General features: G+C 42.9%; 1 protein-coding gene and 1 long non-coding RNA gene across 2 annotated transcripts; one reads left to right on the forward strand and one right to left on the reverse strand.

The window, feature by feature from the left end:
* The first annotated feature begins 10142 nt into the window (after positions 1 to 10142).
* HOXB1 (homeobox B1) lies at positions 10143 to 13337 on the forward strand. The gene is made up of 2 exons (XM_072646161.1): positions 10143 to 11140; positions 11886 to 13337. Exons 1-2 carry the CDS (start codon positions 10576 to 10578, stop codon positions 12215 to 12217), a joined length of 897 nt encoding a protein of 298 aa, XP_072502262.1. The 5' UTR covers positions 10143 to 10575; the 3' UTR covers positions 12218 to 13337.
* A 527-nt stretch (positions 13338 to 13864) lies between these two features.
* LOC140528381 (uncharacterized) lies at positions 13865 to 19333 on the reverse strand. The gene is made up of 3 exons (XR_011975162.1): positions 19117 to 19333; positions 14415 to 14633; positions 13865 to 14050 (listed from the first exon to the last, which is right to left on the reverse strand). It is a non-coding gene; the product is annotated as an uncharacterized lncRNA (long non-coding RNA).
* Positions 19334 to 24034: the final 4701 nt, after the last annotated feature.

The raw sequence follows: 24034 nt of genomic DNA on the forward strand, positions 1-24034 counted from the left end.
GGACGGAGAGCAGGAGAAGGGGACACACCGAGAGGGTGGACGCAGGTGGGGAGGGTGGCGCTGGAGAGGAGAAGGTGGCGGCGAGCACAGGCGGGGTGGCGGGTGGTTTGGGGAAGGAGAAGGGGGGGATGGTGAGGCAGGGATGCTCAAAATGGCGCTGGGGCTCGGGCCTGGAAAAGCGAGCGAAGAGATGCTCTGTCCGCCATGACAGCAGCCTCAGGATTCTCTGGCTCCAGCCTGGGAGGTGGGGGGGGGGGGGCGGGAGGAGAGGAAGAGGGAGTGCTCCACTCCACCACCACCACCAGCCCTCCCCTCGCCACCTCCCGCCAGCCTACTCTTCGCAATTCCCCGTTTTCCTAAGCTGGCAGGCGGCTAAATGGGGGCCAGCGAGTTCTCGCTATTGTTTTGTGTTTTGTTTTAAATGAGCCCAGCAGATGCAAAGAATGTGTCCAGTAGGAGCTCATGTGTATGTGTGTGTTGGTAAATTGGTAGATGTGTACTTGTGTTTGTATTCGCATCCGCGTGTGCATCGTTTCATCTCATGTATGTATCTAAATGTTAACTGCCTGTATTCCCTAATAATTTCATTTCAACGGAAATCCTTCTCTACGCACCGATCCCTCCACTTGTAAACACCGTGACTTACTGAGGGTCGGTAGAACCACGGCCCTCCCCCTTCTCCGCCCTCCCCCTTCTCACTCCTCTCTAGATGTGGAAAGAAGGTGCTTATTTAAAGGGCCCCAGAAAGTCATACTTCAAGTTTACTTAATATTTCTTCTTCTCGAGAGTAAGCTCAATTTGCCTACTGGCACTGCTAGACCCGGCCTCTCAAAGAAGCGTTTGTTTGCCTCCTGGAGCTCGGTCTGGACCAGAGGAAGGGACAGTCCTAGCCAGGAGGCCTGCTTAGAACGAGCTGGGTTTTCTGTGCGCACCACGCAGTGGGAGACCTCAATCATCCCGGCAACTCAGGAGATTTGTAAGTCAGGAGATATCTAACTACAAAATCGCATTTTGGGGAGAGGAGATTGATTGACTAAAGGGAGAGATGTGCATATCTTATTCAGCTAGAATTTTACCTCTGAAAAAAATGTACTGATATAGAACCCATGTCATACATTAAATAATATTACGTGCCATATTCCATCGCATTTACTGTTCTCATAAATAAATTAATATAGAACAATTAAATATGCTATTATAATAATAGTGTATCTTATTAGCCCATGCGTTTATTTTCCCTCATAAAATATAAAGATATGAAATAAATTCAATATATTAAAGTAATAATACATATCTTATTAGGTTGTGGGTTTATTTCCCCCATAAATATGTGAACATACAATATATTAAAGCAACACTCTATCTCTCAATGGGCTGGGTGTTTATTTCCCCATAAAATATGCCCACAGGCAGTCATTATACAGTTTAGTGTCTTGAAATCACAGCACATAAGCTTTTTCTTTCCTGGCAAGATGAAGTCAACAATGAGCTAAGGATTTCAATAGTAGATAGTCAAACCAGATAATTCAAGCTGGTTTAAAATGTTCCTTTCCTCAGTATCATGTTCTCTATTTTCTTATAAGTAAAATAAGAGGTTGAGAGGAGGAGGGGATCTCTAAGGTACTTTGGAGCAGTAAATTCTATGATCCTTTTATCTCGGAGAAGTAGGGTATCTTCAGAATTAACCTCAGTTCCCTCCTCCCTTTGACTATGGAAATACAGCTCAACTCTACACTTCTCTCATTCACTTAAGTTAGACCCTGAAACTTCTGGTGTGACTTGAATTATTTGGATTATTGAAATTCTAAGCAAAAAGTACTTCTATGCACATAGAGGACACCGCCTTGCTAGAGCTCTCTACCTAGGATAAGCAGGTTGGTACCCTCTAACACTTGTCTGGTCCTATCAATGGTCTCCTACAGAGACTAAAGGTCTCCAAATGGGACCATGTTCTCCACTGGCTCAGCACGGCTCCATTTGTCTTAAGTCAATATTGCAGCCAATTTGGGGATTACAGAGCAAGTCATTTTTAAAGGACTCCTTGACTAAGGGAGTGCTTGAAACATGGTGGGTTTAAAAGTTAGTTGGTTATTGGAGGAGGACTGCTTTGGAATTTTGCTGCCATTATTCCTTAGCCCCAGATTCAGCTTCACTATCTTCATCATCTTTGAGACTAGCATAACAGAAACTAGGAGAGAAAAGAGCAACTCCAAAGCAAGGTCTTAGGCCAGAACTGGAATCTTTTTCCCTTCCTCTCAGTTTAGACAGATGACCTATTCTTTCTCTTATAGATCCTGTTCACCACTAGGCATAAGGTGCTATAGCTCCTTCCTCCCTCCCTCCCTTTCTACTTCTCTCTCAAAAAAAAAAAACAAATAAACAAAAACAAAAACAACAACCCACAAAACTTTAAGGTTAGGTATACACAGAGAAAGAGAAGAGAATTATCCAGAGAATTTGACTTAAAAAACAAACATTAGATCATTAATTGCTGTGGGAACCCAGAAGTTTTGAGAGAGAGAGAGAGAAAGAATGAGAGAGAGAGAGAGAGAGAGAGAGAGAGAGAGAGAGAGAGAGAGAGAGAGAGAGAGAGAGAGAGAGAGGGAGAGAGAGAGATAAACCTACATTGAAAAATCCACAGGACAGTTCCATGTTCACTTAACACCTATAGGCATAACCCAACTAAGACTAGGGAGGGATAAAAAATACTACCTGCAATGAATTGGATTTCTGACATTGCATTTAACTGTTACTGCATTTAAAAAGAAGCACATTGAGCTTGTTGAGGCAGTATGGTGTCTGTCGTGGATAGAGTATGAAGTTTGGAATCAGGAAGTCCAAGTTCAAATTTCTACCTTTGACACTAACCGTGAGACTCTAGGTGAGTTACTTAACCTCTATGAGCCTCAGGCAAATCTGCAAGACTAATGTATTAATTCATAGCTGCTTTGCACTTGATGTGGTAGAGGGAATTCCACCATCCCCCTTTGGAGAATGCCCTATTCTGGAAAGATCATAGCTTTTTCATGTATTCTACTTCAATGAAAGGAAAAGGCTCTCCTGCTAAGAAGAGCAAGTCTGTTGGTTTATCTTCTTCTTCTTTTGAGCTGTGGACCAGCCAGTGTGAAACCAGCTGGTGGTCACACACAAATGGGACCTGGCAGGAGAGCTGAGTCTTCAGTGTCACCCTTTTTGACCCTGCTGCATCCTCTTATTGTCTAGAGTAGTTGTTCTCAAATTTTTGGTCTCAGGACCCCTTACTTTCTTACAAATTATTGAAGATTCCAAAAAGCTTTTGTTTATGTGGGTTATATCTATCAGTTATTTACAAGTATTCAAAATTAAAATATCTTAGTACTATTATAAAATAGTTTTGTCCTTGCAGACTTTCTGAAAAGCTCTCTTGGATCACATTTTGAGATCCACTGTACTAGAAGGATGGTTTAATATCATTCCCAAGGCTGTAAAGAAGAGAGGCAATGGAGTTTAGAGATGATCTAATCCAAGAGGTTTTTAACCTTTTGGGTGGTCACAGACGCTTCTGACAATCTAGTGAAATCTACGAACCCCTTCTCAGAAAAAATGTCTTTAAATGCATAAAATATATATTATTACCAAAGAAACCAATTATACTGAAATATGATTATCAATATATTCTAAGAAACAGGTTCACAGACCTCAGGTTAAGAACTCCTGATTTAAATCCAATCCTCTCATTAGACAGAAGAGGAAATTACAAATCAAAGAGATTTCACTTGACCAAGGTCACACAGCTACTAACAAAACAACGCTAGAACCAAGGTGTCCTGTCTTTCAGTTCAGGTTTCTTTCCAGTACACCACACTGCCTCTTACAACAGTTACCAGGTTAAAGAAGAATCTCAACCCCCTCAGTCACTTTAATGAGAATTAACCAGTCCTAAATGGAGCATTTCGTATCCTATTTGGATTTGCTCCTGTAAGAAGGTGTCTGTCTTAATGTTCCCAGACTCCTTTAGCCATAGTTCTTCATATCTGACCTCCTTCCCTTTCTGAGCCTGTCACTTTTATTAATATCAACAGATGCCGTTGTGTGTTAATAACCATAATCAAATAACTACTTAAACGAATAATGAGGCAAATGAACAGTATTTCACACATGTTGCAACGGTAAGAGCACTGGCTTTGGAATCGGTGGGAACTTGAGGACTGGGTCCAAATGTCAATTCTTCCACTTACCATTTTGTATGGCCCTTAACTTCTCTGGACCTCAGTTTCCTCCTCTGGGCTAGCACCTCTTTTGAATTCAGTTTCTCCTTCTGAAAAATGAGGGGATTGGACTAGATCATTTCTAATGTCCTTTCCAGCTCTAATATCGTATGGTTCTAGGTTTTTTCTTAACTTTCTCAAGGGAGCAATTTTCCTTAACTTTTTGTTGTGTTTGGACAATAATTCTTAGCAGTCTTGACATAGGCATTAAAAAAAGGAAGCTGTTCAGTCCATCTTTTGCAATTCAGCTAGTCCTTGTTGGCTCTGGGTAAATATCCGTTCTGTGTTCCTATAGCCAACTCTGTCCTAGACAGCATTCCTAGGACCGCTCTGATCACTAGCATCTTATCTTTGCCCATCTTCATCCACAGATTTACTTATAGGTAAATGCATCAATGTGCTAAGTAAAAACACCTTTGCATAAGATAACCAGATAATTAAAGCTAAAATCAATCTGCCTTAACAATCCAAAATCAGATAGAGATCTGGAAACTCTCAAAGTAACTTGATCTGTGTAAACTTGTAGCTAGGATAATTCAGCATTCTAAAGTGGATTATTTGGAAAAGACCTCCCCATTCCCACATTCAAGCACCCTTTCTCTTGCTCCACCCCACCAAACCAAGAGAAATCAAGCCCTTCTTCACCTTCCTCTAGGCCTGATATCCTCTACCTTTTCAGCATCTCCAATTCAACTGACAAAAATCTACTGAGTAGTCTTCCAGGGAAGCTGGGAGGCATGGAATACCTCAACTTTACTTTACCCAGGGGACAAAGAAAAGTCATGATCTGGGGAGGTCTTTAAGAAACCCAGCTTATTTCAGTGTGTGTGTGTGTGTGTGTGTGTGTGTGTGTGTGTGTGTGTGTGTGTGTGTGTATGTATGTATGTATGTATGTGTGTGGTATTAAGTAAGGACACCTTTGTGTGATATAACAAAATAATTAAGGTTTCAGTGAATTTGGCTCAACAGTCTAAAATAAACCAGAAACTTGGCAACTCTTCAAGTAACTTGATCTATGTAGACATGTAGCCAGAAGAATTTAGGCTTCCAAAGCAGATTGTTTGGCTCAAATGATTCCATTTGGATATCTATAAAGATCAGATTCACCAGAGAATGTCTTCAATTCTACGGTTCTCTTGAAAACTCTCCTATAGACAGTTTTTCTCTACTCAAACCAAATCACCCTTTTTCAATGAAGTTTTCGTGTACCAAAATGTGAGCTGTCTAATATAAGATACTAAGACTGTTCCATATACAATATGTATAACATATACATATTTTAAATGATTAGCTCCACTGGAAGAAAAATAGAATAATTCAATACTATGATGTAGAGCATACTTGAATGGTCCCCACTAGATTAATGAGAGTTCAATTAACTTGATTTGACAAGATCATTAAGAATTCAGGCTCAGAAAGGACACCAACCCTCAGATAGAGGAAAGCTGCCAACTTGGAGGAAAGTATTGAACTTTGACCTTGGTTATCCAAAGGATCCCTGGGATCTAGTCTTAGGAGGATGTTGAGTAAAGAACAGTTCTGAGTACATCAAGAAAGGAAGTGTTTGAGATTCTTTGATCTTACAAGTATGACCATCCTCCTCCTCTTCAAACAGGGACTGGCTCTGAGATTTAAGGTTCAATTAGATTCCCATTTTAACTAGAATGGACCCTCAGTCCAGGTTTCAGGTTGATCAAGATGATTACTTAAGAGTACTTTTGAAAGTACTTTCAAAAGTGTACTTTCAAAGTACACTTCAATTTCAAAAATGCATTTTAATTTTTGTGTACATGATGATGGGAAATTACTTTGGTTTGAACGTCTATATGTACTAGTAAATTTGATCCACTTCACTTTTATTTTGACTGTATAGAGATGTATGTACAAGAGAAAGTATGCCCAAAGTATACTCAAATTGTAATCCCTGATGAATTGGAGAGACCTCTGAGTTCTGTGGGGCTTGGTCTGTACAACAAAAGGAAATACAGCTCAATCCCTGGTGAATTTGGCACTATTTGAATTGTCATTCAGAGAGCTCAGACCAAAGGAGAGTTAGGCCAGAAATCATTGTGGCTGGGATTACTCTAGCCTGTGTCAATTATGTTTGATAGATGAGTAAAATCTCAAAGTTTCTTCTAGATAGTCTCACAGAACTCCAAATCTAGAAGTGACATTAGAAATATGTCTCATTTCACAGAGGGAGAAACCAAGGCCCAGAGACAGGGAATCACTTTTTCCAGGACACACAATTCCTAAGGTAAGAACCACCACTATAATTCGGTTTTCAGGAGATCCAACTCAGGCCTATCTCCACTGTTCCATGATACATAGGGATTGAAATAATAGACTTTCTATTCCTACTGCAACTATCTTGGTTCAGGTCCTCTATACTTATCACTTAGTCTTACACTGTTCCAATAGCCTTCTAACTGGTGTCCCTGCCTTTAGAGTCCTCAGTTATTAAAAAAAGATAATTGCTATTCTTTTTTTATATACTGTTACCCTGGAAAACATATTGGTTTTTCTCTACCCAAAACAAATCGACCTTTTTCAATTCATCTTTCATATTACTGTGTGGCTAATTTTTTAAAAATTAAACTGCTCTCTAGAGGGGTTTTTTCTACTTTCAGGTCCTCAAGCTGTCTCTAGTAGTGTCATGTGGTGGCCTGGGCTCACCTCACCAAAGAAGGCCCTCCCACCTTGGGAAAAAGTGGGAGAGACATTTGTGTTATATTAATTTAATTGACCCAAACTGGTATTTCTAGGTTTTTTCTCCTGAACCTCAAGGTCCTGTTTTCAAAACTCTGCTGGACATTTACTCAGATGTGACACAGGCAATCCCAGTTCAATATGTCTAAAAACAAACCATCTTTCCCCAAACCTGACCAATTTCTTAACTTCTTTATTGCCATGTACCCATACCTTCTACCTCTGCCCCCTACTTCCAATTCATACCTCACGTTGCCAGTGGATATGACATACCCTTCCTCAAAATCTTTCGTTGACTTTCAAGAGGAATTGACCATAAGGGAAAATATAAGCCTGGCATTCAAGACCAACACAATTTGGCTCCAACTTACTTTCCAGTCTTATCTCACACTGCTCCTTTTCGTGTACTGTCTTCTCATGCCAGACTGGAATACTTACCCTGTTCTCACCCTTTCTTTTTTTAGTTTTGTTTAAGGAGTCTTCCCCACTTAGAATAGACTCCCTTCTACCACACAGATGCAGCTTCTATTGAGATCTGACCCTTTCTTCAAATGTCTCTGTTCCCCTCCTCAGAGTTAGTGCCGACCCCTTGAAGAAGCCTTCTCCAATTCCTCCCCATGGAAGAGAGCTTTCCTGTAGTACTCTTTCTTTTATGCACTTGTGTATTATAGTTATTTGTGTCTCCCTCCACCCTCATTCCAATGGAATTACAAGCTCCTTGAGGGCAGACACCCATTTAGTGTTTTATTTTTTTATTCTTTGTGCTTAGTCCAATAACCTAAAGAAAAAGTTTGTTTAATTGGATTGAGGAAGGTGCTAGGGCTTCCCAGAAACTAGGCACAGCAAAGACAAAACTAAGTTAGGGCAGAAGGGAGATAATGTGGAGTGAGAAGAGACATCAGAACTGTCCCCCATCCATTCTAAGGAAAGTACTAAAATGGGAGAAATCTTTGGAGTATCATAAAAACAAATGAGCTGTTTTAGGGAGGAAAGTGCTGCTACTCCACTCCACCTTGCTCTTTCTATTTCTTCTTTTCCTCTCCCGATTCTTCTCTCTGCCCCATTCTCCCTTTGTTTTGTTCCTTCATTTCCCTCTCTCTCTTTTTCCACAGCAGTGACCACAGTCTTTTCCCCCTCCCCCATCAAATCTCTCTCTTTAGCAAAGTTCCAGCTGTGTCCTCCCTTCCCCCACAATCCTATGTCCTGGGGCTTAAAATTGTGTTTATGTTTCTTTGGGGAAAAGGGGATATATATGAGGGAAATAGAAAGCCCTTCTTAATTCTTTGATGGTCTGCTTTCTTCAAGGATATGGTAGTGAGTTTTATTATGATTAGGGAAGAATCCAACATGAATGAGAAATGGTCAGATTTGAAGAACTTTGAAGGGATTCCATTCATCCATTTACACACACACACACACACACACACACACACACACACATTTTAGAACCAAGACAAACTGATGATAACCCAAGGACAATTACTTTGGAATGCCTTCAAGGGATGAACTGGGTCCCCTTTCCTACAACAGAGTTGGCTCATCCGTATAGCAGAAAGTACTTCTTTTACTCAAATACTCCACCCTAAGTTTTCTGAGTCCTGTAAGGTAGGGGTAAGTAATGGGTTCTTAGTTGAATTTAAAAAGAAGTCATCAAAACAAAGAGAAACTGTTTTCACCCAGACAAAAAACCAGAGCACAGATTTCTTTGCAGAGATACAAATCTGTCTTCCACCTTTCTTTGTGGGGAATTTCACTTGGTATTGTATTTAGTCATGAGTTTATGACTTCTAAATACACCCAGGAAAATAGCATGGGTCTCTAAATGCTGAATTGAACTTAACGGTGACAAGGAGGCTGAAGAGGGACTGGGTACCTTCCAGAGACATCTCATTCTTACCTCCCTTCCTCTCCTGAGACAGACTTGGCACTTTTAGTGGTTACTGGGTTAATGTGCTTGTTTACTGAGTATCCCCCTGAACTCTTGGCCTCCCAAAGCTACCCGGGTCGTGGCTGCAGGCCCAGCAGACACCCTGACAAGTAACAAATGAATGTAGGCGGTGGATTGTTCTGAGCCTTGTCTGCCTTGTCTGGAGGAGGAGAACCAATGGAGTCTACCTGAGAGGGCTTATTCTTGTCCTAAGGAGGTAAGTGTAGAAGACTGCTGATTCTGCCCCAACTGCAATTCCAACAGAGATATCAGGAAATCAAGACAGTCGGTTCCCCCATCAGACGTGGGTAAGAGTTTCAGGGATTGTTAGGACACCAGCCCTCAAATCTAGTGATCCTTTTATCCCCATCTTTTTCTCTTTTTCTGCTCTGGAAAATGGGTAAATGATCTGTACAAATGTTCAGAAATTTCGCCACTATTGAGTTTGATAAGTGCACTTGTGGGTGGTTTGTTTGTTTTGGTTGGGGACTGAGGACATAGAAGGAATGATGTGTAGTCGACATCGGCTTCATTCACCAGACATTGACTCAACAGTACCAATTCACTTTGCCCCATGTACACACAACCTCAGTCTCCATTTCCAAAGAAAAGCTCTCCAGAGAGTGAGATGAGAAGGGTTATTTCAGTCTGAAAAGTCAGCAAGATCATTACAGCTATGGATGGCTAGCTAAAGTATAAATACATCTAGAAAGATGAATTGATGGAGAGGTAAAGAGAGACTATAAATATGGAGGGAGATGGACGAATAGAGAGATGGATTGAGACAGAGAGGATATAAAGACAGGCTGCAAGAAGAATAGATGGATGGATGACGAGGGAGAGAACGTCTATATGTAGAGAGGAAAAGTGAAATGACTCAGCAGCTCCTTTTTAATAGTCTTTATATCTATAGTGTTCTACCACTAAAAAAGTCCTGTTCCTCTGACTGATTTAATGAACTCTTCCTGATACAAGACGATGCCTCTCCCTTTCAATCTATCTTTACATTCCCCCAGTCCCCCGGGGTTCCCCCCTTTTGACCCTAGATAATCACACTCATTCACTCACCTACTCACCCACACACCCTCACACTGATCACCCAGTGACAAATTGGGAGAAGAACCGGGTGGAATAGTCCCAAACGATGCTGTATTCCCTACCTCTGTTCCTGTAGTCCCAGAACGGAGCCTCCTTTGGGGGCTGGGGGGAAGGGCTGGGGGGCAGCTGGGAACTGAGTTAGCCAAATCTAATAACTCAGGGCCTCTTTAAGACTTGGGGGGTGGGGTGAGGAGGGGGAGACTCTTGAATATTCTTGGAACTTTCCTCCCCCCCTTTTCCCTGGCTCCTTCTTTCCCAAAGTCTTTGAAGAAAGATGTTTTTGACGCTTTGGTGTCCCGCTCAGATGGATGGTTCCGGGCTTGATTGAAGTGTCTTTGTCATGCTAATGCCAAGGGGGTGATGGATGGGCGCCAGGGGCTGCCAAACTCTGGCCAGTGGCTGCCCATTGGCCTGAGAGGGATCACATGTGCCCTCCCCCATTCCCCTACCCCTTTCCCCTAGGGGAGCTCTGGGCTGGGAGAACCTGGGGACAGCCATGGACGGAAGTCTCAGAGCTTTGACATACTGCCTAAAGGTTGTAGGGCAAGAGGGTGTCTCCCCCAAATCGGGCTGACCCTCCTCCATCCTCAGCGCATGGACTATAATAGGATGAATTCCTTCTTGGAGTATGCACTCTGTAATCGAGGTCCTGGAGCCTACAGCTCCCCTACATCTTACCCTCCTTGTTCAAGTTCTCCCGGTGACAGCTATGGAGGGGAACCTCGTTATGGAAGTGGTCTCCCCAGCCCTGTCCTCCAGCAGAATCCAGGCTACCCCACACAGACTCCATCAGCACTGGGGGTCCCCTTCACCAACTCTTCACCCTCGGGATACACTGCACCCACCTGCAGCCCTGGCTATGGCCCCTCCCAATACTACTCCTTGGGCCAACATGATGGGGATGGGGGCTATTTTCAGCAGTCGGGGTATGGGAGCCAGCTGGGGAGCTTATCCGAGACTTATATTACAGGAGGGACTGGGGCAGGGCCCTACCCTCCGCCACAGCCCACTTATGGGACTGAGCAACCTTCGGCCTTCGGGCCATCCTATGGGGATCTTTTAGCGGAGGACAAGGAACCACCCTGCCCGTCGGAGCTGAGCATGCCCACCACCCAAACCTTTGACTGGATGAAGGTCAAACGAAACCCTCCAAAGACAGGTAAGCTAGGGCTTGGGGGACTGTAGTGGGCAGGCAAGGGAGAGCAACTTCCCAGCCAAATTTTGAGTTTCAATTGAAGAATGTTTGGTGTTCTGAGGCATTTACAGTTTTCCCTGACGTATAATTCTACTTTTCAGAGCAGCAGATAAGGGAAGTAGCCAGTAGACTTTCATGTCCTTCTTTCTCATCCCAGCCCAATTTAGTTTGGGTCTTAGTGGGGATAAAGTTAGAAGCTCCCAATGTGACCTCTTTGGGGCTTCTTCCCCATCCTCTATTATTTTCTACTTCAGTCTTCGTGGTAGGTTCTCCCCCCTCCACCCTGCCTTACTCCCTCTCCCTCCAACACTCTCTTATGTCTCAATTCTGGCCAAAGCAGAGAGGCCTAGATGGACTCTCTTGTTCCCCAGGAGCTAGGGGTGGCGTGGCGTGGATGAGATGATTTGCTGTATGTAGCAGGAAGACTAGGGACTGATCTGGGGAGAAGGCCATGGGGAATCTTGGGCTGGAAAATTGGAGATGAGAAAGATTCAAAATGGTGAACTGGAGGTGGAAGCCTGTCGCTGGAGGTGGGTGAAAGAACGGTGCAGAGAGAAAGAAGGCGAGAGGGAGAAGGAGAGAGGGAGGGAGAAGAGTATACAGAAGAGGAGAAGTGGTGGAAAGGAAAAACTTAGGGGTGATGGATGGGCAGATGGGATAACAACTATTCTGACTTTATTTTCCCGAACACCACCCACCTTTCCCATAGCAAAAGTTTCAGATATGGGCTTGGGCCCAGCGGGTGGCATTCGCACCAACTTCACAACGCGGCAGCTGACTGAGCTGGAGAAGGAATTCCATTTCAACAAGTACTTGAGCCGGGCCCGACGGGTGGAAATTGCCGCCACACTAGAGCTCAATGAGACGCAGGTCAAAATTTGGTTCCAGAACCGGCGGATGAAGCAGAAGAAACGAGAACGGGAGGGAGGACTGGCCCCTGCAGTGCCCCCGGGCTCCAACAAGGAAGCTGCAGGAGATGCTTCCTCCGACCAGTCCGCTTGCACCTCCCCAGAAGCTTCACCTAACTCGGTCAACTCCTGAACTAACCACAGAACCCAAGGGATTGTTCCTGGTTGGCGTCTGTCTCCCCTCATCCAGAGTCCTCAAAATATCCCCTAATGGGCTCTCTACTTCCTGCGGCCCCAGGGCATCTCCACCCCAGCCCTTGAATGCCGGTGTCCCCAAGATACTTTGTAGGAGGCCTCGACTGTTCTCTCTAGGGAACTATGTATGTATAGGGGCACAAGATAACAGGACGGGCGCTGACTGGGCTGGCATTCCTGGTCCCCTTCACTTCCACTGCCAGAAAGTTGGGGGCAATCAGGGATCTAGTGGCCTATCCCTAGCCTCACTGCCCTTTTCTCTCAGTTTCTCCCCTTGCTTGTTTCTTCAGATCAGTGCCTTTGAGCTGCGAGGACTCAGTCTCTCTTCTTTCCTTTCTTCTCTCTTTGCTTGGCTTGCCACTCACAAGACAGATGAATATTTGTGGATCCTGGGGTCGATTTTGGGGTGTGGATTAGTAGTATTCTTGTGAGTATCTCTAAAGTGGACACTATTAACGCTAGTTGCCTTGTGACAGACCAAAAAAAAAAAAAAAATCTTTCAGACCTGATCTATAACTCTTTCCCAGTTCAAGTCCTTGTCTCCCTCCCTCACACCCTCATTTTGCACTAATGCTGTGGACACAGGCTCCCTCCTCTCCCTAACCCCAAACCCCAGCCCCCTCTTGCCCTAATCCCCAGCTTACATATTTTCTTACTTGAAACTGAAAAGAAATGTGTAACGCAAGGTCTGGATCTGGTCCCTCAATTCCCACCTAGAGAAGTGTCATGCTGCCTCTCAAAGCAAGTAGACGCCTGCAGCGCTCCTTCCTTATTTATTGAGTACTCTAACCCCAGGACATTCTTTCTCAGACTTTTGGAAAATGAGGGGAAACAGGGGATATTGTGACATTACTTAAATAAGACTTAAAGAGACACCCTCAAACCAAAATAGAAAGGAAAAAGAGCCAGATAAAAGCAGATGGTATTTTAGGATTGAAATTCAACTCTGTAAAGAAACCAGGGGTTTCTGAGCTGCTGGAAACGTTGGATCCCAAACAAGTCAATTCCCTCTCTGTATTTCCAAATACCTCACTCCAATAAAGGTTTTTTCCCCCTTCTCACCTCTTCATTCTGCTGCTCCAGCTCCGGAGAGCAATATTGAATTTATTCCAACGGCCGTCATGAAAGGGGACAGAAGAGGATGGAGAAAGGGAAAGGGAGTTGGCTAAAAACTTATCATTTAGACCCAAACAAGATTCTCACCCAGTGAGCAGAGACCAAATCAGGTCTAGAACTCTGGTGTCCTAACTCACAGGCTACTTATCTGCAGGGAGAGAAATGAGAAAGAAAAAGTGGGGAGGAATAAACGGGGATTGAGACAGCAGATAAGAAGGGAGTGAGGGGGGAGGGCTAGAAGAAAAGACTATAGCAGGGAAAAGGAGAAGAGAGGGACAAAACCAAGGAAGCAGTGCAATGAGTGCCATGAGAAAAAGGCAGAGGGAATAGGCAAAAGGAATTGGAAGATCGAGGTTATTGTTCCCCCTTTTAATGTTGGGTAACCTAGGAAAGTTTTTAAAGGAAATACTGACAAAGCCCAGAATGATAGAGATATTCCCTGGTTCCCTGCTTCTTCCTCTGAGCAACCTCCCCAGGCAACGGAAAGGAGGAAGGAGGGTGAACCTGGAGGGCCATGGAAGAAGGCCAGACCTAGGTTGTTTATCTGAGCTCCGACCTCTTCCTGAGCTGCCATCTCTGATTCTGAAAACGTCTTCAGGAAAATTACCATTTTCCTGCCTTTTCTCAGTCCAATATGTCTCTTCTCCCCAATTCCCTGTAAATGGGAGGCAAAGAAAGAGGAGATGAGGAAAGACAAAGAATCAGAGAAAGAGAAAGGGGAATAAGAAGGGAAAGAGGAGGATAAGAGTGGTGAAAGAAGGGGCGGGGCAGTGAGGGATAGAGGAGAATAGTAATCTAGGGGAGTCCGAGAAGGGACTGAAATTCAAGGGGTTGGGTGGACTGGTCAAAGGCGGCAGGAATAACGTCCGGATACAGAGCTGACCTTTTTACCTCAAGGCTACTCTGGGATTTTTAAACATGTAAACAGAATAGCTTCAGGAACCACTATTGTCTTCTCTGCGGTCAAATCTACAAATCTTTGGTTGAAGTAGGTAGGGGGAAGGGACTCAGGAAGCTACCTGTCGGGAGAACAAATCTTCATCAGTCCTTTGGCCCCAAAGTGCTGTCCAGATGGTGTGGGTGGGTCTTCCTCCATTCTACACACTCTGGTTTGGTTTGGTTTGGTTTGGTTTGGTTTTAATATCAGCTGTTCTGGGAAACAATTCACCCACGAATAGGGTTTCTGGTTGAAGTGCCCAGATGCCTCGTTCTAAGTTGACCTGTCCCAGGCATCTTATCTGCCAAAAAGACAATTCAATTTGTTTCTTTTGGAATAAAGAATAAGAGGATGCAAGGACCTGGGATATGTATAATAGACAAAAAATATACTTTTAAAGGAACCGATACTATTTTATTGTTATTAATATTTCTTAGTTATTCTTAGTAACTATCAATAATTACGCAATTTCAGGCAATGGGAGCCCAATGTCACTAGGAGATGTTTAAGAAAGATTTCCAAAGTGATCACCTCCTATCTCTCTCACTTTGTCCCCTCTCCCAAGTTCATTCTATACATATACATTCTATTTGCTTACTACCAAGGTAGGCATCTAAAGTAACTTATTCACCACTGCCCCTACCAAAGACCAGTCTGGGAAATTCCTCCCCGCCCCCCCCACTCCTTTGTGGAATAGGCCCTCTCTTCCCCACCCCTCTGGACACCCAGTTCACAGGGCCTTGGGTCACTGAAAGATCAGGTCCATCTTCCAGTTAGATTATTTGTAAGAATTCCAGGCCCTACAGACTGTTGAAGAAATGGGCTAGGAGGTGTAGAGCAGGCTGTGGTTAGAACCTAGGAGAAGAAAGAATGAGTGACCCTGTAGGGATCAACTGGTGGAATGTGGGGCCCTCATTCTTCCTGAAAGGTCCTAGATTAAGAAAATGAAAGGGGAAGGGCTGCAGCAGGTTTGATTTCCCTTTACAACAGAAGGGACAGAGTCAGATTCCCCTTGGGGGGTGGGGAGCAGGAGCTCTCTGTTAGCAACATGGAGGCTATGAAAAAAATCTGACCTCTCCTCTTTCCCTCTCTCATTCAGATAGGGCTGTAAGAAAAGATCCTGGATACTAATGACACTGGACTGCTTCCTCTCTAACTCAGCTCCCTGACCCTTATCTCCATCTCATTGGATTGGAATTTCGTACAGCATCCTCCACACCTCCATTCTTCAATTTAAATCCCAATTTCCCACCAAAGGTTCTAATGCTCAAAACAGTCTATGCAGTCCACATTATCTAGATTATTCAGAAAGGAGGAGAGAATAGCCTCTCCCTGTTACCTCCACATTAAAGAAAGGAAACAGAGTTTTTAATTCTCCATTGTGGAAAACACGAGGTTTTATTTGACCCAAATAATCTGGACTGTTTGCCTACACTTTCTCCAGATAGGTGGTAATTTACTTAGTTATGTAAGTTAGAGCTACATTTCAGATTTGATAAGGGGATGAGGAAGGGAGGAGAGAAGGGGGGAGGCCTGGGATGTGTGTGTGTGTGTGTGTGTGTGTGTGTGTGTGTGTTTCCTGCTGTCCAAGTTGGGAAAAAATAAGTTGTGAGTTTATTTTTTAAGTTTGGAAAGATTATTTCTGTATCAAAGCCCTCTCTCTTTTCAAATCTCCACCCCACCTCCAGCATCTAGAGTTCCATGAAAAATGTCTCCTAAGTTAGAAGAAAAATAAATTCTAATTCAGAGTGAACATTTGTTTCTTGGTTTGTTTGTTTTTTCCCCTTCTCTGCACCCTCCTAGGAGAGATTCTTGCTCCATAGGAGAGGGTTCGAAGTTTATGTATGAAGCTTCTCCCAGCATCTTGGAGGCCCTTGGGAGATATCCCGGGTAAGCAATAAGATGGGGTGATCAAGCCCTCTTTTCTCAGATGGCTGAGCACCATCTGTTCCTCACCCCTCAGTGTGAACTTTTTCTCCCTCATTCTTCTTTCCCCATAGCGTTTGCTCTCCCTACATGAGATCTTTTGATCTCTGGGAGAAGAGAAGGGGGGGTGGAGAACATTGATGATTTTCTTACTTTTAACTCTGGGGTCTTTGTTAGGAACATCTCTTGAAACTGTCACTGCTATGGGGGTTGGGAAGAGTGTAGAGTGGTGCAGGTGGTGATGGGATACTGGGAGAAGATGAAGGTTGAGGCATTTGGAAGTCTAGGAAGAGAGTGAAGGTGAAGAGATGGAAAAATTGGAGAGGACAGGAGGAAGGAGAGGGTAGGGAAAGTAGACCCTAACTGGGTAGCCAAGAGCAGCTAGCAGCTAGCCAACAGCCCTTTTTCCTCTCTCTGTTCTACCCCGCCAAACCTCTCTGCCCCTAAATCTGTATTCCAGAATTCATCTTGCTTTCCTGAACATCCTGTTCTCATGGACACAAATGCACACACCCCTGTATGCCTGTGTGTATGTATATGTATGCATGTGTGTGAGTGTGTGTGTGTCTGTGTCTGTGTGCTCCTGATAAGAAGGGATAATTCCATGTGAAGTTCCTGGATGGATGCTCTGTAGAATCTGTAGAATGGACAGTTCTTGCCATTCTGCAAGGAGAGCAAAGATGTTCAAGTTAGTTTTGATCTATTTTTTTTTAGCCACTAAAATTACCACAATGCCTCAGGAAAAGGATGGAGGTGACCTTAGCCTATTACAGCAGAACCCAAGCTCTCCCATCAAAACTAGAAAGGCTTTGAATAGGGATCGTCTGTTGTTCAAGGACCTCTGGCAGTTTTGACATGGTCAGAGAGGTTCATCTCCAAGTTGGCCACAGGCATGTTAGTCTTTTCTGAAGCAAACAAGAGTATTCTGTTATAAAGTGGTGTGTTCTGTGTGGATGGAGGAAGGACCTATAATGACAACAGCCCAGATCCTTGAATTATTGAGTAGGCTTGTATCCAGTCATCAAAGACAGAGAATCTGTTTGTTTTTTCCTCTCTGCTTCTCTCCTCCTTTTCTGATTCTACCACTTCCATGAAAGATGCATTCCATTTTAACCTAATAGAACTCCAATTTAACCTGATAGTTACCCATTGAATTTGTGAGAGTTTTATGCTCTCCCCCTCTTTCTCTGCCCTTCCCCTTTCCTTTATTTTTTTTTCCTTCTCCTTTTTTCTCTTCTCCTTTCTCCCTTCCCTTCCCCTTAGAGTTCTGACTTTGGGGGACAGGAGACCTGATTTCTAGTCCTGGCCCAGGTTCACTATATATCCTTGGGTAAGTCTTTGAACCACTGTGGGCCTTCAGTTCCTGGGGAGATTATATGGGCAGATCAGACCCTTCTTCTGAAAACAAAGGACAGAATTATGAAAATGTTTTGACCTCATGGGGGAAAACAAAAAACCTGAATTAGGTGTTGTTAAGTGGGTAGTCTTAGATCGTCTCTTCATTCTCGTGGTAGCTTTTCTATTCTCCACTCATCGTTGGTCTTTGTCCAAGTGAAACTCACCTCTGCAGTCTTTGGGTAATGGAGAGGATGAGGAAGAGCCCCTAAAGGGAAGGGAGTCCCACAAGGTATGTGCCCTCTGCTCTTTGGGGGCCACATCTCTCCCTTTCGTTTACTCTGGCCTGACAGCTCCATTTCAACCCCTGCCTTGGGGATGAGGCAACTCAATATTTACACAGCCTGAGAGGCTTGCCCAGAAACTTTGTCTCTCCTCGCCCTTTCCCTGCCTGCTCTCCACCTCCCACCTCCATCCCTCCCTGGTTCATGGAGAGTTCAGCCCCTGAAATGACTCGAAACACTACCTCCCCCTCCCCAGCCCCAGGCAGAGTCCGGTTGTCCTGGGGACTCAGTGGCTAGAGGGGGAAGGGCTGAGACTGGGGTCATGCCTGGGTCTCTCTGGCCTCCCTGGTCCAGTAGCTTAGGCCTGCAGGAGGGAGGCAGCTATGAAAAATGATTTTCTTTTTTTGAAGGGTGTGGGGTAGAGATTGTGTTTTAAAAAAACATACAGGAACTGTCTGAGATGGGGAGATGATTAGGCTACCCAAAGTATAGTTAACTCGCCAGTTCTGCCATGGGATCTCACACAAGATATTATTAATAATAATTAGTAGTAATAATGAAAACAATAATTAATAATAATAATAATAAACAACTGTATAACAGGTGAATAGGCTATTAACTCACTATCATAATATGGTCCTTATTTCTATGTTCAGGACAAGAAGGGTGATTACAAAGCAGTGAGATTGAAATGGCTTCTGAAATTAATTCCATTACTTTATAGTCACACCTCCCAGATAATTAATTGTTGAAATAAAACTCTATTGACTAAATCATCCTCTAAATTAGTACCAGATTATAAGGAATCCTCACTTCTCTCACTTTGATCCTATAAAAGGGCCTTGATTTTATCCACCTAGGTCCCTACCACCACCACCAATAACAATTCTTCCTTCCCTTCTTCATTTCAGAGGTGGAATGAGGTCAATGTATTAGTATGGAAATGGTATGAATTTGGCTAGTCTGGTCCTCAGTGGAGAGACAGATGTAAGCTTGGTTTCCCAGTCATATTGGAGGACTTTCGATCTTGGGAAGACATACTTGAGAACTAGGGTCATTTCTCCTCTGTAATGAAGCACTCAGAATATTATTATAAATGGTATTGATATAAGATATAATGATATATCATAAAATAAATGATCTTTCATTCAACCAGGGTACAGACCTCCCAGGTAAGAACTCACTCTTCCTAGGCAGATCACAACTCCTTTATAGCTTAGTAGATATAGTATGACTTACTAGATAAATCCTAGGAATTTGAGAATGATAGTGTTTAAGTGTTTCTGAGCTGGGATTTGGGCCGCAGTCTTTTTGATTTCTGATCAACACATTATCAATGTAAGGCTGCCCTTGTCATCATTAACACAATATCAATAATAAGGGATTTTAGAGACAGAAAGAGTCCGATGTTCTATTTCCCCTGCCTTCAAGAAGAAAGGCATGGAAACCATTCCAGAACAATGAGCATACACTCATTCTTAATGATGTAATAATCTTTACTAAAACAGTTTTCCCCATTTATAGGATTGGGATAACAATACTAGTACTAACTTCTACTCAGGGTGGTAAATAAAATGCATTAATATAATATATAATATAATATTATGCATAATGTAATATAACATTTTTATATATAACGCATAATAAATAAAATATCGTAAAACTTTAGAGAAATGTTGTTATCTAGAAACTCATTTATGAAGAGAAAGTTCTCAAGAACCATCTCAGACAATTTCAGAAAAGAGGGGATCTGTAATTTGGGGATTTTCCCTGTATTTCTTTGGGTTGTCCTCCCACTGCCATTCCCCCCTCCCCCCCCCCACTAACACACACATTCAGAATAGTTTTTATGTAGTCCCCTCCATCTTAGGTGGGGTTCCATTCAAGAAAACACTCTCGAAATGATTACTCACTTATTTAAGTGAATTGAAACCAGGGAAGGGAATATAGTTTGAGAATTCAGATATTCTGAAGCCAGTTGGGAAGAAGGCCAGACTGAATGTGTAGGGAAACAGAAGATTAATTCTAGGAAGTTTCCCCTTCTCCAAAAAGATCCTATAAGAAAATCCTGGAGCTGTAGATAAATGCTCTGATCTCTTGCCACACCTCTCAATCTCTAACACAAAAGAAAGATAGATAGACTTCCTTTGCCCACTAAAGGAAATGAAGCTGGGAAGGCTATAGCTCTATCTCTAGATATCTATATTTTATATTATAGATATAATATAGATATACAGTCATTTCCAAAAAGTTTTGGTCTGGTGGTTCTTTTTGAAGATGAAATATAGAGAGAAATCTTTAAAGAAATTATGGTGTGTCATGGTCCCAATAAACCCTTATCTTCACAACAACAAAAAATTGAAAAAATGAAAGATCTGTAGCAGACCACTAAGACCTGTTACCTTCCAAAGGTCTGCAAATGGGAATTCCTCTTTCCTGTGCTAAGAAATAGAGCCCAGGGAGAGAATTTTTAGGAATTTCTATTGCATTGCTGTGTATTGTGTGTGCATGTGGATTGTCTTCCCAAGTGCGTGGGTGCTTTGAGGGTTTCTTTCAGGGCTTAATGGCTAGACAAAGTGCTCTGAGGTGGGGCTGAGGGGAGAAGAGAAGGTTCTTCCCTACTGAATTAGTGTAATTGAAGGAGTGGGGAAGGCATCTGTAAAGACTTCATGGAGGAGGTAGCATTTGTTACCTGGGTTCCTAGAGGGTAGGGGACCTCCCTAGTCTGACTTCCTATCCTCCTCACTATATTTAAATTCCATCAATCATCTTTATTCCAACTTTCTTTTAACTCATATTTCCCTTACCTCAATTCAATTTCTGCCCCTACCTAAAGGTCAATAAGGACTGTTAGGCCACAGAATTCTTGAGAATGATAGCCAGGAAATGCATGGGGTGGGATGAAAGCTGAAATGTCCTAGCCCTGGAGATAACCTACATTTCATTGCTTGAAGGCTTAAGATGGGAAGAACCTGCCTCTCTTGGTGGATGCCTTGGGACTTCTCTGTGACATCATGCTATTCTCAGGTGACAGCAGAATCCAACCCTGATACGTCAGACTCAGGTCAGGAATAGATTCCCAGTTACTGTTTGGGGCTTCTTATTGATGATGAAGCCTTGATTCAAGTCATACAGCTAAACAGTTGAGTGTGGACTCACACACAGACTCCAGGGAGAAAACAATAAGGCACCTTTGAGACAACCAAAGAAACACCAGTCTTTGCTTTGGCCTCCTTCCCTAGCTCCTGTTTCCCACATTCTACAAAATTTCCAAGTTCCCTTTTCAGAAGTCAGCTTCCTTTCTCTCCTTCCCAAACCACCCGTTCTCTAGCCATCCCCAACCCTCAGTCTTTACTCACACACTCTAACATATTTGCTACTGTTTTTCTATCACCTCCCCTGGCTCCATCCTCCAATCAGGGTTTATTTGAAGAGAACCCACCCAGGCATTTTAGACAGGTTAATACAAGTAGAAAGAACTCACAAAAACAAAGGCTTCTGGGGAGGGGAAAGGCCAGGGATGGGAAGGGCCCTTCAATTAGCTTTAGTTACTTTTTAGAAGGATGACAACTTAATTTGGTACTTAAGGCTCATGAATTTCAAAGGTAAATACATACAGATTGAAGCAAGAGGTTTGTAAAGTGCAAAAAGCTATTTAAATGTAAGCTGCTATTATGCCTCACTGTATCACAGTTAATTACCCCCATAAGAAGTACACATATTTCCAAATACATTTAAGGACACTCACAAAATACACGAAACGGTTGCAAGTTCACCAGGACATTTATATTCCTTTCTTCATTCAATTAATGTTATGGTGCAGGTTGGAAATGGTGGAGGATTTGGGAGCAGGGAACTTGGATCCAACCCCTGACCTTAGTCTTATAGAACTGGACTTATAGGATATGTTTTGAGTTTATGGATTGACAGATTTCCTACTATTACAAAGTACTTGGGAAATGGAGGCGATATGAGAACTTTCAAGGTCTCTTCCAGTTCTAACTCATGGATTCTTAACTTGGGGTCTGTGAATTTGCTTTTTAAATATTTTGACAATTGTAGTTTAATGTAATGGTTTTCTTTTGTAATCCTACATTTTACGTTATATATTTGAAAACATTGTTCTGAGGAGTCCATAGGCATCACCAGATTGCCTAAAGGTTCCATGGCACAAAAATTGAATAAGCCATGCTCTAGGTTTATGATCTTTAGGCACAAGTACCCCCTAATCTTCCATTTAAACTATTTCCCTGCTTTATTATAGCTGTTTAGTCATTTTCAATCACATCAGACTCTCCGTGACCCCCTTAGGGGTTTTCTGGGCAAAGATATTGGAGTGGTTTGCCATTTCCTTCTCTAGCACATTTAAAAGATGAGGAAACTGAGGCAAAAGGAGTGAAGTGATTTGCCCAGGGTCAAACAGCTATTACTGGTCCAAGGCTAGATTTGAACTCAGGTCTTTCTGACTCCAAGTCAGGTCCTATGTCACCTAGCTGCCCATTTCCTTGCTTATCTAACACAAAAATATAGATTGTCATTTGGAGATTTCTGTTTTGTCCGCATACTTTGGGAAAAAAAATTTGGAAAAGCCTAGGCTAAAACTAAAAGAAAGATTCTGGGATGACACAGGAACATAAAAGAGAAAGTGCTGAATATCAAACATTCTTATGAAAAGCATGTCTTTGTGTGTGTTTGGGATAGGGAAGGAGGGGGGGAGGGGGAAGAAATCACTCAACTATTCTCATATTTATTTGGCTTTGTGTAGCCAAAATTCAAGGGAAGGGGGAATTGATGGTGGTGGGCAGGAAGCTGAGGGGAAGGAACAAATAAGTAGAGGTGGGTTGTACTTTTTTCCATTTTCCAGTCTGATGTTTTGAATGTCTCGTAGGTTGCTTCGGTTTGGTAGGTTGATGTCAAATAAAACTGAAAGTCTTATTTGAGCCCTACTATGGAAAGAAGTTTGGCTATGATACTGCTTCTCCCACAAGAGAAAAAGGTTTTTCTTTGATTCCTGGAATTAGACAATGTTGTGCCCCTTAAAGAATAAGACCAGAGATTTAGAGCCAAATCCCTTCATTTTACAGGTGAGGAAACTGAGATTCAGAGAAGCTAAGTGATCTCCTCCTCAAGGTCACATGGCTAGAAAGTGGCACAGTTGGGATTCAAAGTCCTGTCCTCTTACTCTAAATTCTGTGTTCCTTTCAGGGCACTTTTATGACAACCCATTATCTCAAGAGGCAAAGGTGTGTACTTATACAATGCTTAGTACTTATGGATCCCTTATCACTGGGATACTTCAGTTTCCTAACTCGATTATAAGAATAAGAATCTTTGAAGGGTTCCAGGAACCAATTTTCTTTTAAACTAAAAAAGGCAGGAGGTATCTTTCAATATCCCCTCCTAGTGTAAAATATTAAAACATACATGCACTCCATCCAAAGAGGAAAATGAAGTGCTTTTAACATTTGTTTCTGAATAAGAACAGAAGTTTACTTTTAGTAGAGTAGGGTGTCCTTTTTTCTCCCTACCCTCCTTTCCCAAATAGCTGGAAGAATGCGGTTGGGGGGAAATGTCATATCAAAAGCTGGCTTGCCCCATCTGTCATCTCAACTTCTAAATAGTTTTCAGAGACAGATTTGGGCCAAGGGCCCTTCTAATCGAAAGGCATTTATTAAGCACCAGAGATGCCCTCAGCCTTGGGCTAGTTTTACTCCTGCCCCCCCCCCCCATTAGAAGAAAGAAGTTCCCCTTATGTCCCCACCCTCCAACCACTTGTCTCTTTCCAAGTCCATTCCTCGATATCCTCTCCCATATGACCCCTTCCTTTTTCAGTGACAAGTGTAAATGTTTGCTCAGCCACTCAAACATAACTCAGATTCTTGTCTCAGGTCTCCAAAAAGCATGGAAGGAGCCTTCTAACACTCACCTTCTTTCTCTGCTTGTATTAGAAATGCCTGTATCCTAACTGCTTTGAGCAGCTTTCTGGTACTAGAGCTTTAGCATCATAGCATTCCCCCCTACCCCTCCAAAAAAATCCAATCCATCACCCTCCCATACTGCAGCTAGAAACTGGACTTCCCACAACACGGTCTGCCAAGAGCAAAAAGCGAATGTGTGCGTGTGTGTGTGTATACACATATATACATATATGTGAATA

Source organism: Notamacropus eugenii, chromosome 2, assembly GCF_028372415.1.
Source record: "Notamacropus eugenii isolate mMacEug1 chromosome 2, mMacEug1.pri_v2, whole genome shotgun sequence".
Lineage (NCBI taxonomy): Eukaryota > Metazoa > Chordata > Mammalia > Diprotodontia > Macropodidae > Notamacropus > Notamacropus eugenii.

What these genes read in the sequence shown, in the direction of transcription:
- HOXB1 (XM_072646161.1), top strand. Translation starts at nt 10,576, where the DNA reads ATGGACTATAATAGGATGAATTCCTTCTTGGAGTATGCACTCTGTAAT. An exon ending in ACGAAACCCTCCAAAGACAG is followed by an intron (nt 11,141 to 11,885) that starts GTAAGCTAGGGC and finishes CCTTTCCCATAG; the next exon opens with CAAAAGTTTCAGATATGGGC.